General features: G+C 43.0%; 1 protein-coding gene across 1 annotated transcript in view; it reads left to right on the plus strand.

Annotated features, from left to right (window-relative positions):
- Positions 1 to 3,505: 3,505 nt before the first annotated feature.
- The window catches only part of LG05H8orf34 (linkage group 05 C8orf34 homolog), a 427,150-nt gene continuing 411,427 nt past the window's right edge, over positions 3,506 to 19,228 (plus strand). The window contains exon 1 of the mRNA XM_073631776.1: positions 3,506 to 3,806. Within this exon, the coding sequence (XP_073487877.1) occupies positions 3,738 to 3,806 (69 nt within the window). The 5' untranslated portion in view covers positions 3,506 to 3,737. The remainder of the gene's footprint in view (positions 3,807 to 19,228) is intronic.

A 19,228-nucleotide genomic window follows, 5' to 3' on the forward strand; every position in this document is an offset into this window, starting at 1 on the left:
TTAGTTATCACTTTTGCCTTATGGCATGCTGGAAAAGGCATTGTTTGTCACCAAACTGTTCTTGAATGGTTGGGAGAGGTTGCTCTCAGAGGATGTTTTTGTACCATTCTTTATTCGTGGCTGTGTTTTTAGGCAAAATTGGTAGTGCTCACCTTTTCTTCTCCGGACAAGGTTTTTTCCGAATGCCCCAAACAATCGGAAAGGGAATTCATCAGAGAAAATTACTTTACCCCAGTCCTCAGCAGTCTAATCCCTTTACCTTTTTCAGAATATCAGTCTGTCCCTGATGTTTTTCCTGGAGAGAAGTGGCTTTTTTGCTGCCCTTGTTGACACCAGGCCATCCTCCAAAAGTCTTCTGCTCACTATGAGTGCAGATGTACTCACACCTGCCTGCTGCCATTCCTGAGCACGCTCTACACTGGTGGTGCCCCAATCCCACAACTGAACCAACTGTAGGAAACGGTTCTGGCACTTGCTGGACTTTCTTGGGCTCCCTGAAGCCTTCTTCACAAATGCAGTGGAAATGTTTTTTTTTACTGGATTAAATTCATTAGGGACCTCTGCCCACTATATTCAGGGGGGTTGAATGGCACCGGGACTGTAAGGCTTTATGAGGGGAAGATGGCAATTCATGGGACCCGAGACAGTTTATAATTCTAGACATTGGTCTTTATTTTAGTTGCCCAGCTGTGGTCCCACTTGCTCTTTTCCTTGTATGATCCAGTATCCATTAGTGGCCCTTTGGTGAAAAACTTGGGCTATATGACCTACCACGTCCTCTTCTCTTTTTGATATGCCCATGTTCTATAACTTATTAATGGAGTTGGTGAGCAATATGATTACTTGCATCTGTCATACTTTCACTGTTGTATGAAATTATGAGCTGTATATTAATATTTTTACTCAAATCTAACCCTTTTAGACATATATGGAAGTTCCCTGAAGAAGCAGAAATATTCTGCGAAGCGCATTGAAACTTGATGTGTTGTGCAAACAGATATGATAAAAAATGTTAATGTTTTAAACTCCAAATATCTGTGTTACGTCTCTGAATTATCATATGCCTATCATTCTCATGTTCTTATATGGGATGTTTTTGATGACCCACCTATGGGTCTTTTTAATATTTATTTGTAATCAAGATGATTTATATCTCCTATATTGTGTATGGGTCTTCCTCAGCGACAACCTCACATCCAATAAATTCCTGCAGCCCCATTGGGGTAATGGCTTTTGGTTCTTGTATGGGATTAGGTTCATTTTCATGGCAAAGAGGGACTTTGCAATTAATCATAATATTCTGGAGTACAGTAAAACCTTGGATTGTGAGCATAATTCGTTCCAGAAACATGCTTGTAATCCACAGCACTTTTAAATCAAAGCAAAATTCCCCATAAGAAATAATAGAAACTCAGATGATTTGTTCCACAACCATTTATTCATAGGTCTTTCAGTTTATAGCCCATATAAAAAGATTATAGCAATGTGACCAGGTTGTGTAATCATAAAATGTCCATCCACAAATGGAAGCCTCCACAACGGGATTAGAAGCAAAATTCAGCAGGAGCTACAGAGTATAAAAGAGAAGAGAGGCTCTTCTAAGTGTAGCAATATGGTTACATTTATTGAAGGTACAACATTTAGCAACTCACATGGTTGATGATTAAAAGAGGCACATCTAAGTATTCAGATATCTGGAGTAAATCTATCCACATAGACCATCCTCCACACCGCGACTCTCACTGATGTCAGTCTGCAATCATGATCAGGAAGACTACTCTGCAGTAGTGTGATCTGAAAGCGAGGCTTGAAACGCTCGTGGAGCGCGGTGTGAAGGGGATGATGTCGATGGAGATGCGGAGGATGGTCTATGCGGACAGCTTTACCCCGGATGTCTGCATACTTAGATGTGCCTGTTTTAATCATAAACCATGTGAGTTGCTAAATGTTGTACCTTCATTAAATGTAACCATATTGCTACACTTAGAGGCGCCTCTCTTCTCTTTTATACTCAGTTGTGACATGACACTACTTGTATATCAAGACATCGTTCGTTTATCAAGTCAAAATCGATAAAATTTTGCTCGTCTTGCAAAACACTCTCAAACCAAGTTATTCTCAAAGCAAGGTTTTAGTGTATATGCAAAATACCATGGTATAAACGGGGGCAGCAGACTTTGTGCAAATGAATATTTGTGTCATTCTCAAAAATTTTGGCCAAGGATGTAAAACTCATGATACATTAGTGTGGTCAGTGGGAAGATAGAAAAGACAAATGGTGTCAGTGGGAAGTTATCTGAGAGACAGAACTTTCTCATTGTTCAAGGAACTCCTAGCACCCTCTGGAGGAACCTTGATGTACAGTGTCATATATACAGTATATAGCTGTGTGTGTACAGTATATAGCCTCCTGTGTGCAGTATATAGCTCTGTGTGTACAGTATATAGCTCTGTGTGTACAGTATATAGCCCCCTGTGTGTGCAGTATATAGCCCCCTGTGTGTGCAGTATATAGCTGTGTGTGTACAGTATATAGCCCCGTGTGTGCAGTATATACCTCTGTGTGTACAGTATATAGCCCCGTGTGTGTGCAGTATATAGCTCTGTGTGTACAGTATATAGCTCTGTGTGTGCAGTATATAGCTCTGTGTGTGCAGTATATAGCCCCCTGTGTGTGCAGTATATAGCTCTGTGTGTGCAGTATATAGCTCTGTGTGTGCAGTATATAGCTCTGTGTGTACAGTATATAGCCCCCTGTGTGTGCAGTATATAGCTGTGTGTGTACAGTATATAGCCCCGTGTGTGTGCAGTATATACCTCTGTGTGTACAGTATATAGCCCCCTGTGTGTGCAGTATATAGCTCTGTGTGTACAGTATATAGCTCTGTGTGTACAGTATATAGCCCCCTGTGTGTGCAGTATATAGCCCCGTGTGTACAGTATATAGCTGTGTGTGTACAGTATATAGCCCCCTGTGTACAGTATATAGCTCTGTGTGTACAGTATATAGCCCCCTGTGTACAGTATATAGCTCTGTGTGTACAGTATATAGCCCCCTGCGTGTGCAGTATATAGCCCCGTGTGTACAGTATATAGCCCCGTGTGTACAGTATATAGCTCTGTGTGTACAGTATATAGCCCCCTGTGTACAGTATATAGCTCTGTGTGTACAGTATATAGCCCCCTGTGTACAGTATATAGCTGTGTGTGTACAGTATATAGCCTCCTGTGTACAGTATATAGCTCTGTGTGTACAGTATATAGCTCTGTGTGTACAGTATATAGCCCCCTGTGTGTGCAGTATATAGCTCTGTGTGTACAGTATATAGCCCCCTGTGTACAGTATATAGCTCTGTGTGTACAGTATATAGCTCTGTGTGTACAGTATATAGCCCCCTGTGCTTCCCATACACTGTACAGAGGATAGGGTATCAGGCACTGTCCAATCACACACAGGGCTGTCAGGTGGCACCCAATGGGGTTGATCCTTCCTGTCTTCCAGCTGGAGGACTCCTGGAAGGAGTGCAGTGTGAGGCGGGCTGTGTTGCTGTGAGCACCTAAGAGGAGGAGGAGTAGAGAGAGGTTGGTTGGTGGGGAGGAGGAGGAGGGTTGTCATCCTCATGCACCTTCCAGGCAGTGCCGGGCGGATGAGAAGTGATCACACCGGAGAGATGATGATATCTCCTCCGCCGTCTGTCTGCTGATCACACCGGCGGCTCTCCGCTCATCACCTCCCTATGGCGTCTCGGCAGCAAACCCGGATCCAGGTCTACCTGGAGACCAACCGGATCGGTCCGCTGTTCGAGGTGAGCGGGGTGCGGGGGGAGATGAGGGCACACAGGGGGGAGATGAGGGCACACAGGGGGGAGATGAGGGCACACAGGGGGGAGATGAGGGCACACAGGGGGGAGATGAGGGCACACAGGGGGGAGATGAGCACACCGTTCATGTACGGGGAGAGAGGAGAATGATGGTTTGGAGGATACATAGCGATGCAGCGAGCTGTCTGTGTACCGGGAATGTGGCATGGTTCGGGGGATCGGAGACACACACCCCGGGTCCGGGGCCAGGCGGAGAAGTGTACGGGGATGAGTACTGTGGAAGGATCGGGGATGAGTATTATGGAAGATCGGGGCCAGGCGGAGAAGTGTACGGGGCTGAGTATTATGGAATGATCGGGGCCATTGTGTGTGTGCGGGGAAATGCTGACTCCACAGCGTCCTCACTGTTGCCATAGCGAGGGGAGCGGCGCCCAGGTGTATCGCTGCTGGAGACCCCACAGCGCCCCTACCGGCCGTGTGCTTCTATAGCGGCCCGACCACCAGTTATACTGTAATCCCACCTGTGCCGCCAATTTGGGATAACACCTACTTTATATTGTCACATCTTCCCCGCCACGTGACATCACTAGAAAAAATATTTACATTTTATATGTTTAGCATTTCTGAGTGCTTTTTATGTGCTTAACCACTTGCTCACTGGGTACTTTTACCCCTTCCTGCCCAGACCAATTTTCAGCTTTCAGCACTGTTGCACTTGACAATTGCGCGGTCATACAACACTGTACCCAAATGAAATTTTTATCATTTTTTTTTCACACAAATAGAGCTTTCTTTTGGTGGTATTTAATCACTGCTGGGTTGTTTTATTTTTTTGCTAAAAAAATGAAAAAAAAAAAACAAAAATTTTGAAAAAAACAAAAAAAAACAGTTTCATAGTTTGTTATAAAGTTTTGAAAACCGGTAATTTTTCTCCTTCATTGATGTGCGCTGATGAGGCTGCACTGGTGGGCACTGATAGGGTGCACTGATAGATGGCACTGGTGGGCATACCTCCCAACATTTTGAGAGGGGAATGAGGGACACCTACTAGCAAATGTATGTAGGCATAAGACACGCCCCCTGCCACACCCCCTTAATGAAGAATTAACCAAAAAAAAGGTAAAGTTTTTTACCACTACTATTCCTTTATATTGGCTTTTAAAATGTACAAATGCAGCAATTTAGAAATTGGATGAAAGGTTTAGCACTGGGAAACACTTTTTGAAAGATAAAAAGTGCATTTTATATAACTATATAGATCAGACCAAAATGAGGGACAAATGAGGAGGAATGAGGGACAGAGGGACATTGTTCCAAATCAGGGACAGTTGTGAGCTATGCTCGTGGGCACTGATAGGTGGCACTGATGGGCAGCACTGGTGGGTACTGATAGGCAGCACTTATATGCACTGGTAGGTGGCACTGGTGGGCACTGCATAGCAGCAGTGGCTCTCCATGTTCCATGTGGCTCTCCAGCCGCTAATCAGCTTCTTTTTTTTCTCCTCACGCTGTCAGCCTCAAGGAAAAAAAAAGCAGATTACAATCTTCTGTTTACATCACGTGATTAGCTGTCATTGGCTGACAGCTGATCACATGGTAAGGAGCCGGGATCGGCCCCTTACTCCAATCTGTGATCAGCCGAGTCTCATTGATTCGCTGATCATAGAGCACACCCCGCAGGGGGCGCGCAGGCATCACACTCTTGTGAGGGGGTACATGAACGCCCTCCCAGCAATTAAAGCCTGCACTGTAGCCGTCTTTCAGCTATAGCACGGGCAGGATGTGATTAAAACCATTAGATGCTCTCCCTGCTTTGTAATGTTTAATAGGGGACCATGGAGTAGTTTAAAGTCTAGTACACATTATAATTTTGGTTGAACGAAAAAAAAAAAAACTCCCAGCTCCGGTTTCCCTCACTAAACTTTTGTGTTCGGACAGGGGGACAGCCCCCCCCCCCGGCAGAACCTTCCAATCAATGCTCTCTGACATTGGCTGGGAGTGCTGATCAGGAGTTGGTCGACTGCTGATTTCCCAGACTGACATACACACAGGCTGAATGTCAGACAGTTTTTTTTTTGAAGCAGCCGATGTCTTCTGACATTCGGCCCCTGTGTAGGGGCTAAACGTAATGAACCCTGTCTGTGCTGTGTTCACAGTTCTTCATTTTCAGCTGTAAACTAGATTTGAACACTGTCTGTCCTAACAAAGGGTTAAAAATGTAGAAACCACCCTCCTGCATTGTATGTTAAAGGAGGAATATAGCCAAAGCTCTCTCAGCCCTACTTCTATGGATCACAGAAGTGCAATTCATTCTGCACTCTTGGGATGCGTTTTCAGCCAAAAGCTTGATGTCACTCAGCCGGGTCAGGCTCTAGATCCATCCTGACTTTAATGTTGAGATCCTTCTAGATGCCTGGACTGTAGAGCTGCATGATTCTGGAAAAAATGAGAATCACAATTTTTTTGCTTAGAAAAAAGGTCACGATTCTCAGCATCATCTTTCACATCATACAAAAAAATAAAAAAAATGGGCTAACTTTACTGTTTTTTTGTTTTTTTAATTTTAATTCATTGAAGTGTATTTTTTCCTAAAAAATTGCGTTTAAAAGACCGCTGCACTAATACAGTGTGACATAAAATATTGCAAAGACTGCCATTTTATTCTCTAGGGTCTCTGCTGAAAAAAAAATTATATAATGTTTGGGGGTCCAAAGTAATTTTCTAGCCTAAAATACTGATTTTAACTTGTAAGCAAAAAGTGTCAGAAAAAGGTTTAGTCTTTAAGTGGCTAAGCTAACTTCATTTAGAGACCGAAGTTCATCCCTTTGATCTAAAAGAACTAAATGTTACAATGTTTTCTTTTATCATCTCAACGCTGAGAAATGTTGATAAACATTTGCCGAATGTTTTTTTTTTTTGACAGCTGTGAGTGAGCAGAGAATGGCTCTGCACTTGTTACATGAATGAATCGTGGAAATGCCGGACTAAGATTGTGAGGGGGGTTAAATCGAGATCGCAATTTTTTTTTTTTTTTACAATTAATCATGCAGCTCTACTGGACAGGCAGCTGATTCAGCCTCTTAGCCATCCACTGAGAGCCTGAGCCTCCCGCTCCCTCCACAGCCCAGCACCCTGGTGAGAGCCTGAGCCAGCTGCTCCCGCCCCCTCCACAGCTCAGCACCCCAGTGAGAGCCTGAGCCAGCTGCTTCAGCCCCCTCCACAGCCCAGCACCCCAGTGAGAGCCTGAGTCAGCTGCTCCGCCCCTCCACAGCCTAGCACCCCAGTGAGAGCCTGAGTCAGCTGCTCCGCCCCTCCACAGCCTAGCACCCCAGTGAGAGCCTGAGCCAGCTGCTCCTGCCCCCTCCAAAGCTCAGCACCCCAGTGAGAGCCTGAGCCAGCTGCTCCTGCCCTCTCCAAAGCTCAGCACCCCAGTGAGAGCCTGAGCCAGCTGCTCCTGCCCCCTCCAAAGCTCAGCACCCCAGTGAGAGCCTGAGCCTGCTCCTGCCCCTTCCACAGCCCAGAGCTCCAGTGAGAGCTTAAGCCAGCTGCTCCCGCCCCCTCCACAGCCCAGAGCTTCAGTGAGCGCTGGAGGGACAAAGAGCTGGTGACTGAAGGCTGAGAACCAAGCAATTAGAGGTCTTTGGTCACTTAGTTCTTGGTGTAGAGGTGGCAGAGAACAGCTGCTGCTGGGATCGGTGCTGCAGCCATCTAGGTGACTATGACTGATTTTTATTTTCCATTCCTGAACTTCTCTTGTAAGGATAGATAGCGCAGTCTGTTTGGGGGCAAAGACACCGTGGGCTGTCCAGAAAGCCTTAGAATTGGCCATGTCATTCTCCTTCAAAACATCTAAAAGTTAAGAATTTTTTTAATCCATTTTTTTTAGGTATGCTGCATGAATGGAAACGCAAAACAAACATATAGTGGAGTTTTTGTCAAATTTGACAGCAGAAATGGAAACTCCCTTTAACCACTTAAATAGCACGTTATAGCTGAAAGACGGCTACAGAGCGCTATCGCCCAGTTCTGGGAGGGCATCCATGGACATCTACCCACAACCCTTCCCCATGCCCTTTACCCTGATCACAGGCAAATCACAGAGGCCCATTATCATGCGATCAGCTGTGTCCAATCATAGCTGATCACATGTAAACAGACTTGCTAGTTATCGGCAGTCCTTTTTTCATGCACTGTGTCTGTGTGAGGAAAGGAGAGCCGATAATCGGCAAGGCTTTCAGTACATTGTTTACACTGATAATCAGGGCATTGATTATCAGTGCAGCCTCATCCATGCCTCCTCATCATTGTTCATCAGCCTCATCAGTGCCCATCAGTGAAGAAGAAAAAGTACGTACTTGCAAATTTATATAACAGAAACTAAGAAAAATTATTTATTTTCAAAAGGTTCAGTATTTTTTTTCACGTGTTTAGCAAATAATAAAAAACCCAGTGGCGATTAAATACCCCCAAAGAAAAGCTATATCTGTCTCAAAAAAATGAAAACAATTTCATATAGGCACAATGTTGCATGACTGCGCAATTGTCATTCAAAGTAGGACAGCGCTGAAAGCCTGAAAATTGGCCTGGGCAGGAAGGGGGTTAAAGTGCCCGGTATTGAAGTAGTTAAATCATATGTCCACTTGTACAGTGGAACTGGGGATAGCACCTACTTTATATTTGTGGGAAAAGTGGAAATACACTTTAAGGAGCCCCACATGCTTGGCACATTTGGAATGGCATTTATTGAAGAGGTTGTAAACCTCCGGACCCCCCCCAAAAAAAACCCCTGCAAGACAAAGGCATTATGAAATACTTACCTTAGAACGATGCCCTGCAGTGCCGCCCACACTCCGCTCCTATGGCCGACATCTTTCACAGGAGTTACTTCCGGGTTCCCGGGCTCTGGCGGGGGTGCCGCCAGTCACAGCACGACTACGGAAGAAACGGCATGAGCGGGCCGTTTTCTTCAGTGCGCATGTGCCAATGATGTGGGCAGCAGAGCATATTGTGAATATCTCCTAAACTGTGCAATTTTTTATAGGCTTACCTGTAGGTACAAGTGGTGTAACAGACTTTACAACCACTTTAACCCCATGTTATTGAATCTACTAAAGAAAATCAAGGGTTTATTAACTGGCTTGGTGGTTTTATAACAGCATAGGATATACGCAATGTGCATGCCTTATCCAGTATGGTAGTTTATAGTGCGGGGGGATCTGCTGATTATAATAAGCACTCGGATTTCAGTTTAGTGGAGACAGCTCAATGATAGGTGGGTACAGAGAGGTTGCTGTGCTCTTCACACTACCCATAAATTAAATGAAATATGTCATTTGGCAGATCGTGGTTAGTGATGTTTTTCATAGTATAGTAAGCTATAGTAGGAAAAGAAGTTTTGATTTACTGAAGTCATATCTATGAACAATCCATCCTTTTGTTTGAGATGAATTACTGTACTGGACAGCTGTGGGAAATACCTCACTAAACATTGGCTGGCCACACACAATCTGATTTGAACCAGCAAAGTAGTATGAGACCACCACAACAGTCCATTTATTATATCCAGTCCGGAAGATTGGCAGCCTACATATTGATTGGCAAATCAAAACCTGATTGTATATGACCAGTTTTACTGTTTGTCCTTACAATAAGTCCATGCAATAATGTACTATGCACCTGTATATTTATGATAATCTATTCATTGGATCCTAGTTAGATCTAGTGTGTCATATTTAGGGTGTCCACATGTTTCTTTGAAATCACCTGCTTTCCAGTGCATCCTTGAGACCTCTGAACCAAGGGGTAAAGCAGTGAGTGTGCTGGCCCCCAATCCCTTCCTCTACCATATCAGGCCAAATGCCTTTTAACATTCAGGAGTTACCTTGAAGGGTAAGGGAGAGATGGGGGGACGGGGTACAGCAAAGCCTCTCCCTCCTTCTTGCAAAGCACACTTGCCCCAGTGTTAAGGGGTGAGGGCCTCCACCTCTGATGCTGCAAAAAGAGGTAGGGATAATTTGGGGAGGAAGGAGGGGGCTTGTTAAGCCCCCTTGTAATAAGGGGGTGACCAGATAACTTTTCCTCCCTGGTGAATGAGTACGGGGGTACATTAGTACCCATGCCCACAAGGTGAAGAAATCCTATAATGAAATAAAACACAAGCATATACTTACTGGCTTAAAAAATAATGCTTATTAAAGTCCCCGCAAGGTAAATCTATGTCTGTCAATGTCCAGTGAATGTTGTTGATGTCAATCACAACATTCAGTGATGTAATCCATGTCAATCACAATGACCCATTGCCCACCGATCTGTACACGCCGTACTCCCACCACTAAATGACAGCTTCCCCGATGTGGTAATACATTCAGAAATTTCCAGCAATGCCATTGGCCAAAGCTCCTTGTTAGCCTACAGGTGTTTACAGTAGTCCATCTAGGTCATAACAAAAATGCAATCTTTTGTGTTTTTTTTTTTTTTTTAATATAAATGTGTCGGATCTGAGGTAGTCCGATGTAAATGGACTAGCATCCATTTACATCTGCCTGCCTGTAGACCTAACTTGGGTTTACTACGCTCCAGGAGGGCAAAAATGAACAGACGCAGATCATAGCTTTTGGCTCTGATTCAGTGGGGATCTGTCCACGCATCTCCAGCTGATAGGAACACGTAGGCGTGCGCACAGGGTGTGCCAGGTGTGCCTGGGCACACCCTAATCACCCCGCGCAGTGCATATTTCCAGTGTTTAGACCCCTGATATTTCACCAAATAAATTTTTAAAAAAAATCAGTTTTTGTTTTTCTCCTAAAAAATTGCAAAAAAATAATTAAGTAAATGGCTGTGGGTGGGGGGGGGGGGGGGTGTCAGGCCAATTTTGATCATTGGAGGAGAGCACATTGAGTTCCCAGCATAGCTAGAGAACTGACTATGGTGTGCTCTCCTGCTTAGTGTGGTCAGCTTTTAATAGGAAAGCAAGGGGACTAGCAGGAACACCAGGGATTTTACACAAAGGAAGCAATACAAAGAGAACAGGATATTTTTCATACAATTACATGGTACAGCAGGCACATATCAGGAAAATGAAGTGTCGGGGTAACAAACGCTTTAAGCTTTAGTTATTTAGCTCTGTAAACAGGTGTTTCCTGCAGGGAAGGTAAGGTCAGTTTGGTAAACGTGAAAAATACAGTATTTCTAAGCAGTAGTTAATTTTACCTAGTTAAAAATGTGTGTGTGTGTATTTAAAGCCTTTTATGGTAGCATGACTGTCCACAATTAGATTGGTATAAAATGATAATCTATCCTAACAGCTTCTAGGCTTGAAAGATCAAAGATTCTGTATTCTTTTATGAGGCAAATGTGAGTTTTTCATGTGCTTCTTGGGGTGATGATTAGCAAGTGTTCCGCAGGGTAAAAATTCTTAGGAGACAACTCATATCATTATATTCCTTGAAGCCCAAAGTTTATAACAAGATCTACAGACGCCATTAACAATGTTGGGGCTCATTTACACCTTCCTCTTTGAAAAGTAATCTATGATGGAACGCTTTTCACACAGCAGTGCAGACATGGCTGACAGGCATTCAGGAGGCTATACTGCCGCCTTCTGAATGTCAGTTTTTTTTTTCTTTTTTGACAGTCAAACGGTTTTTGAAATGCTAAGCTTGCTTCTGCAGTGTGGCCCCATTGACTTAAATAGCAGTGGTACTGTTCGTTGAATGGGACAGATGAGATCATTTTTGCTGCCCTAACTAAGCCTTGGCAGATATAAAAAAAAATGGATTTCCCTATCCACACAAGTGAGGTGCAGACTCCTCTGCTGTCAGAATACACTGATTAGAGCTGCAGCTGATTTCAGTCACTGCACAGTAAAACTGGAGTATGTGAAGCAGTAGCCAGTCAGGCCATGTGCTGACAAGTAGCATTCTGATGGAAAGAGAAAGCAGTAACAGAGAGATGAGCTCATTACTGTGCTATTTCTCTTTCACTAGCCAGCAAAGATCTGGGCTCAGAGGAAGTGAATTGGATGTTGCTGACCATCAGACTGAGGACATCTAGTGGCAGAAAAAAAGTACTGCAGGGAATATCCTTGGATTGAAGCTAAATGTTGCAGCAAGGGCTAGCTTTGTTTTTCTTATCCTTTAAATGGGAAATTGATTTTTATCTTTTTGTATTTGGCTGGAGTTCTCATTTAAGTTAAGGAAGATGTAAACTACTTTTGGGACCTTCTTTAGTGTCCTTCTTCAGCTGTAAACACTGCCCGAACTAAGGATGATGGGATTTACATGGCTGTTCCATTCTAGAGTCAGATTTTGTCTGGGAAGTGTGTGCTGAACCTGGATGATACCAGAACAAAGATTGAAATCGGAAGACAGAAGGTGGAAACGCTGCACACCTGAGCCCAGCCACTATACAGAAAGGTGAAGATACAGCTTTAGCCTAAGATCCTCCTGACTACACTCCTCTGACGTGTTTCGTCCCACCCATGGGGCTTAATCATAAAGATTTTCTCTTTGATTCTTCTGATTGGCCTCTGCTAGCCTGGATCAGCTTGTTTGAACACTGACACCCGTTTTGTGCTTTGGACTGCAGGGTGAGGCTTTGTAGTGCTTTGAGCAAAGATTGAGCTAGTCTTATTGGATAAAAATGAAGATGAAGGTATTGCTTGGGCAATAGGTCTCTTTAAAAGGTAACAAATACCTGGAAGTGTGATATTTTAACACTTAATTCTAATTCTAGATTTGGTTTAAAAGCATTCTGGCACAAAGGAACGCTTGACACATAGCAGTACAGCTATTTGATAAATGAACAGTTTATTGCCAAGTGTCATAGTGTCCAGGTTTCATAATGTAATGCTAATTTCACTGTATGCGTGTGTGGCCATTCTGAATAATTACTCCGTGTCCAGGCACAGAGTCATCTCCAGGGCTCTCAGCTCAATTCAGATTTAGTTATTAAAATGTCCCAGTAGACACAAAAATAACTAATTTTTTTTATTCTGCTATGCATATTCTGCACCGGACTGCTCTACTTGCTAATTTCCTGTGATCATATTCTAAAGTGTTTTTACAGAGTAAAGCCACTAATATAGACTATTGCAGCTTGCACAACACATATCAGTAAGCATGGAAATGAACATATCAGTGAACAAGCCTTTTAAGTAAGCTTGTAAAAAAAAAAAATCTGTATGCCCTGCTTCGGGTATCTTTTAGTGCCCATTCTTACCTCAACCTCTCCAACACACATTAGGGACTGTGACAGAGGTTGCTTGAACATGAACATGTGACAGGAAGCGCCATGTCAGCCCAGATGCATTGGATTAATTCACTCATTTACCCTGGGTTCACACTAGTGCGAACCAGCGCGATTCCACACTGCCTTGTGCGAACCGCTATGGGTGTCATTAACAAAAGTTAATGACACCCCCAGTTTACAGATCGCAGTGCGAACTGTGAACTCGCACAGGAATCAGGTCGCATAGGTGAGAACGCCAATGCCATCCGAATTTAGTGCGGGGGAAAAGTCCCTGCACTATTTTCTGTGTGAATCCAATGTGAGTTCAGCCATACAACTGCTCAGAGATCGCATGTGATCGGCACCTGCGGTGCGGGTCCGCATCACATGCGATATCTGAGATCGTGCTAGTGTGAACCCAGGCTTAGGCCCGGTTCACACTGCTGCGACTTCCACGCTGACATCCCAGCGCAACTTCGGCACAACTTGCATAGGACTTCTTTTTTTCAATCATTTAAACATTTTGTCAATACAAAGAGAGATATACAGTAAAATAGGAACAACCAAAGGAGATGTTCCCAAAAATATACAATAGAATGCACTAGCAGAACAAACAAAATAAAATGAAATATAATTAAATATAGCACTCCACGGACTCAATAGTTAAGTTAGAATCAAACACTTAAAATAGTTAAAGTACATTCATACATGAGAGCAGACTCATAGATCATAGAATATCTTCAGCAAAATTCTGTAGCTATGACAGCACAGTAGGATCTACACCTATTAGAGGGGTAACCCCACCGCATACGCACTTCTTTAACAGAGATCAGTGCAAGTCATGCTGAAGTTGGACCATGGGTCCTATTAGAACAGTTCCATTGCACTGACTGGGGCGCGGCTTGTCATGCGACATGTGCTTTCCAAGTTGGAGCACATGTCAAACCGGTGTGAACCGGGCCTTAATCTTTTAGATTGTAAGCTCAGATCGCTCTCTGGAGAGATAGAACGGCGGTCTGCTTACGTAAACAAGGCAGACCATCATTCTGACAGACAAGAAGAGAGACATCTGTGATTCCTGCTAATCAGGAACACAAATGTCTCTCTTCCTCAAGTCAGTCCATCCCACACACAGTAAAAAAACACTCCCAGGGAACACAGTTAACCCCCTTGATTGCCCCTGATGGTAACCCCTTCCCAGCCAATGTCATTTATACAGTGTCGGTGCATTTTTTTTAGCACTGATCACTGTATTGGTGTCACTGGTCCCCAAAAAGTGTCACTTTGCGGCGGACAAATCTGGCACTATGTCGCAGTCCCGCTAAAAATTGTTGATCGCCGCCATTACTAGTAAAAACAATTAAAAAAAAAAATAAAGTCCATAAATCAATCCCATGGTTTGTAGATGTTATAACTTTTGAGCAAACCAATCAATATATGCTTTTTGGGATTTTTTTTTTTTACCAAAAATATGTAGTAGAATACTAATTGGCTTAAATTGATGAATACATTTGATTGTAATATTTTTTTATTGAGAATGTTTTATAGCAGAAAGTAAAAAATATATATATTTTTTTCACAATTGTCGGTCTTTTTTTGTTTATAGCACAAAAAATAAAAACCACAGAGGTGATCAAATACCACCGAAAGAAAGCTCTATTTGTGGGAAAAAAAGGACATCAATTTTATTTGGGTACAGCGTCGCACGTCCGCGCAATTGTCAGTTAAAGCAATGCACTGCGGAATCGCAAAAAATGGCCTGGTCAGGAAGGGGGGTAAAATCTTCCGGAGTTGAAGTGGCTAAATAGTTCTTTGATGTAGAAAATCTGAAATGGAAATTGTTCTAGAAATCTATTTAGCAGCAGAAAAAGATAACACACGTTGTGCCTTATACATTGGAGTAAATGAGCAACTTTACAGCTACTTCCACTGTGCATTTCTAAGTTTGGACTTAGTAAAATTTGGCAACAGTAAGTTAATTTTTAAGCTGACCATATGTGGAGCATAAATAGGCTGAGTTTCAATCCATCTATGGTCATTCTTGTTCAAGAGAAATTGATCTAATGATCGACTCATGAACAGGATTGTTGGTATACTTTTGCTTGATCACCAACTGGCTGCAGCGCTGATCAGTGTATTCTGGCAGTAGAGTAGTCCCGCTGCCAGAATACAATAGCGCAGTGGAGGGATCCCCACATTCACCTCAATTGTGTGGATGGGGGAATTGGAAATGGCCAGTTTTAGACTGGGTTCTTCCATTAAGGTTGACCTCACCCTATGATTAGCGCTGTTTTATTGCAATCTTGAAAGGGACTGGCTATACAAAGCATAACAGAGCCAAGAGCTGTTTCCTGCTCATAGTAGAGAGTCAAGGAAAGACTAGGGGGGCAGGGGGTACTTGCCTCCTCCGGACAGTGCTTATAAAGTATGTTGGGCTGATGGCCTTGTGTGAAGAGACTCCACTATTTAGACCTGCAGGATCTACAATAAGCGATACATTCTAGCCATAATAGCTACCTCTTCCAGCGCTGAATTCCTTTGCGGCTTTGAGGTATCATGTGATTGAATGCAAAGAGCCATAAAAGAAGTTGATACTGGAAGATATGAAAATGTGCGCCACATGAATTCTATTGGGAACACCCATATTTCATTTTGCTAACCAATCAAAGAGGCACAATGGTACACTTTCTAAGGCCAGTGAAATCTGTCCCTACTGTTTAATGGCCTGTTGGCTGTGCTTGCTTCCAAGGCCAGAAGTTCGCAGTCTTCCCTTTAAAGGATTAAAGGAGTTCTTTGTATGACATAATGCCTCCCACCCTTGTGTTAGCTTGTACTTGGCTGGGATGGCACACATTCCTGCAGGTCACTGTTCGCTCTGCTCTACACTTTTAGGACTTGTTTACATGTGCTGCCATGTTTAGCGCCCCTCTTTAAAGAGGTCGACATCGAAACGCTTTTCAGAGGCAAGTGGCCTGGAGACGTTGGGGTGGATTTTACTAAAGGCAGTTTGCAAGTGCAGTTGCTCCAGAGCTTAGTAAATGAGGGGAAGGTCTGACTTTCATCATCCAATCATGTGCAAGCAAAAATTCAATTTTTTTTTAACTTCCTTGCTTGTAATTGCCAAGTGAACCTTTATCTCATTTACTAAGATCTGGAGCAAGTGCACTTGCAAAGTGCGCAGTCTATTCGCCCTCAGTAAATATATGTCACCTTACCACATAGTTACATAGTAGGTGAGGTTGAAAAAAGACATGTCCATCAATTCCAACCTATGTGTGTGATTATATGTCAGTATTACATTGTATATCCCTGTATGTTGTGGTCGTTCAGGTGATTATCTAATAGTTTTTTGAAACTATCAATGCCCCCCGCTGAGACCACCGCCTGTGGAAGGGAATTCCAAATCCTTGCTGCTCTTACAGTAAAAAACCCTCTATGCAGTTTAAGGTTGAACCTCTTTTCTTCTCATTTTATTGAGTGGCCACGTGTCTTGTTAATCGCTTCAGCCCCGGAAGATTTTACCCTCTTCCTGATAAGTGCACTTTTTGCGATTCGGCACTGCGTCGCTTTAACTGACAGTTGTGTGGTCGTGCATTGCACCCAAACAAAATTGGCATCCTTTTTTTACCACAAATAGAGCTTTTTTTTATTGGTATTTGATCACCTCTGTGTTTCTTTTATTTTTTGCACTATAAACAAAAAAGGGACAATTTTGAAAAAAAACGCATTATTTTTTACTTTTTGCTATAATAGCCCCCAAAATATATAAAAAAACAAATTTTTTCCTCAGTTTAGGCCGATATGTATTCTTCTACATATTTTTGGTAAACCAAATAAAAATAAGCATATATTGATTGGTTTGCGCAAAAGTTATAGCGTCTACAAAATAGGGGATAGTTTTATGGCATATTTATTAATAATTTTTTTTTTATTAGTAATAGCGGCGATCTGTGATTTTTTTTTTTTTTTTTTATCTGGACTTCAACATTATGGCGGACACATTGGACACTTGACACTATTTTGGGACCATTGTCATTTATACAGCGATCAGTGCTATAAAAAATGCACTGATTACTGTGTAAAGGACACTGGCAGTGAAGGGGTTTAGTGTATCCTAGGGAGTGATTCTAACTGGGGGGGGGGAGGGCTTCAAGTCACATGACAGCGATCACAGCTCTTGATGACAGAGAGCAGTGATCTCTGTCATGACACAAGGCAGAACGTGGAAATGCCTTGTTTATATAGGCACTTCCTCGTTCTCAGGCACCGTGACATGATCGCCGACGTATATCGGCGTGCAGCAAGTGGTTAAACTCCCTTTCACGGAAAAGTTTTATCCCTATTGTGGGGTCACCAGTATGGTATTTGTAAATTGAAATCATATCACCTCTCAAGCTTCTCTTCTCCAGAGAGAATGAGTTCAGTGCTCACAACCTTTCCTTATAACTAATATCCTCCAGACCCTTTATTAGCTTTGTTGCCCTTCTTTGTACTCGCTCCATTTCCAGTACATCCTTCCTGAGGACTGGTGCCCAGAACTGGACAGCATACTCTAGGTGCGGCCGGACCAGAGTCTTGTAGAGTGGGAGAAATATTGTTTTATCTCTGGAGTTGATGCCCTTTTTAATGCATGCCAATATTCTGTTTGCTTTGTTAGCAGCAGCTTGGCATTGCATGCCATTGCTGAGCCTATCATCTACTAGGACCCCCAGGTCCTTTTCCATCCTAGATTCCCTCAGAGGTTCTCCCCCCAGTGTATAGATTGCATTCATATTTTTGCCACCCAAATGCATTATTTTCATTTTTCCACATTAAACCTCATTTGCCATGTAGTTGCCCACCCCAGTAATTTGTTCAGATCTTCTTGCAAGGTTTCCACATCCTGCGGAGAAGTTATTGCCCTGCTTAGCTCAGTATCATACGCAAATACAGAGATTGAACTGTTTATCCCATCCTCCAGGTCGTTTATGAACAAATTAAATATGATTGGTCCCAGCACAGAACCCTAGGGAACCCCACTACCCACCCCTGACCATTCTGAGTACTCCCCATTTATCACCACCCTCTGAACTCGCCCTTGTAGCCAGTTTTCAATCCATGTACTCACCCTATGGTCCATGCCAACGGACCTTATTTTGTACAGTAAACGTTTATTGGGAACTGTGTCAAATGCTTTTACAAAATCCAGATACACCACGTCTACGGGCCTTCCTTTATCTAGATGGCAACTCACCTCCTCATAGAAGGTTAATAGATTGATTTGACAAGAACGATTCTTCATGAATCCATGCTGATTACTGCTAATGATACCGTTCTCATTACTAAAATCTTGTATATAGTCCCTTATCATCCCCTCCAAGAGCTTGCATACACATCCATGGAAATGGGTCACTTTAGGTGGCAATATTGTCTGCTGAACACAACCTGTTGTATAAATGTTGCCGCTCAATGGCAGCATATACTACCGTGGCCACTGGCCATGCTAAGATGGAGGAGGTTGAACCGCTCTACCGCTCTATTTTTCTCCCCCCCCCCGCTGTAAACAAGACCTTAATATGAAATGCAGTACTGAAGTATAAGGGTCCATGCACACTGGTTTCCAGAGGAGTTTAGCATTTTGCCTGTAGAAGCAACTGTTGTCCTATGTATTAATGTACTTTAGGTTGTTTAAAGGCATATTTTATGCTCCGCGTTTAGAGGCAGAAAAAAACCCTTCTTTTTGCATTTTTGAGAGCGGTTTTCTGGCAGAAAAAAAACACTAAATACACTCAAGATTAGCATTTTTTTTCTGCCATGCATGGACCATAATACTTATGAAGATGGTAGTACATTGGTTTTCTACACAAGAATCAATTAATATTTTTATATAAATGTCTGCTTTATATTGATGCACTGGCAGGTCCCGGGGTGAAGTGTAACAGGGGAACTGAGCTGAGTTTGATGTATTTTTTACAGTGATGGGTCACAGATTGAGAGACAATACCAGTGATAGTGATTGGATTTTACAATGGTTGGTCACAGAGTGATCTTCTAGGAGATATAAACATTTATGTGTTTGAGCAGAAAGCATGCCTATTGGCACTCTTCCTGGCATAGCAGCAGCAGGTACGAAATTCCTGACAATCTTTTTGCACAGATCATTATCACAGCACATGTCTTCATACTGGCAATTAACACAT

Source organism: Aquarana catesbeiana, linkage group LG05 (genome assembly GCF_042186555.1).
Source record: "Aquarana catesbeiana isolate 2022-GZ linkage group LG05, ASM4218655v1, whole genome shotgun sequence".
Taxonomy (NCBI): domain Eukaryota; kingdom Metazoa; phylum Chordata; class Amphibia; order Anura; family Ranidae; genus Aquarana; species Aquarana catesbeiana.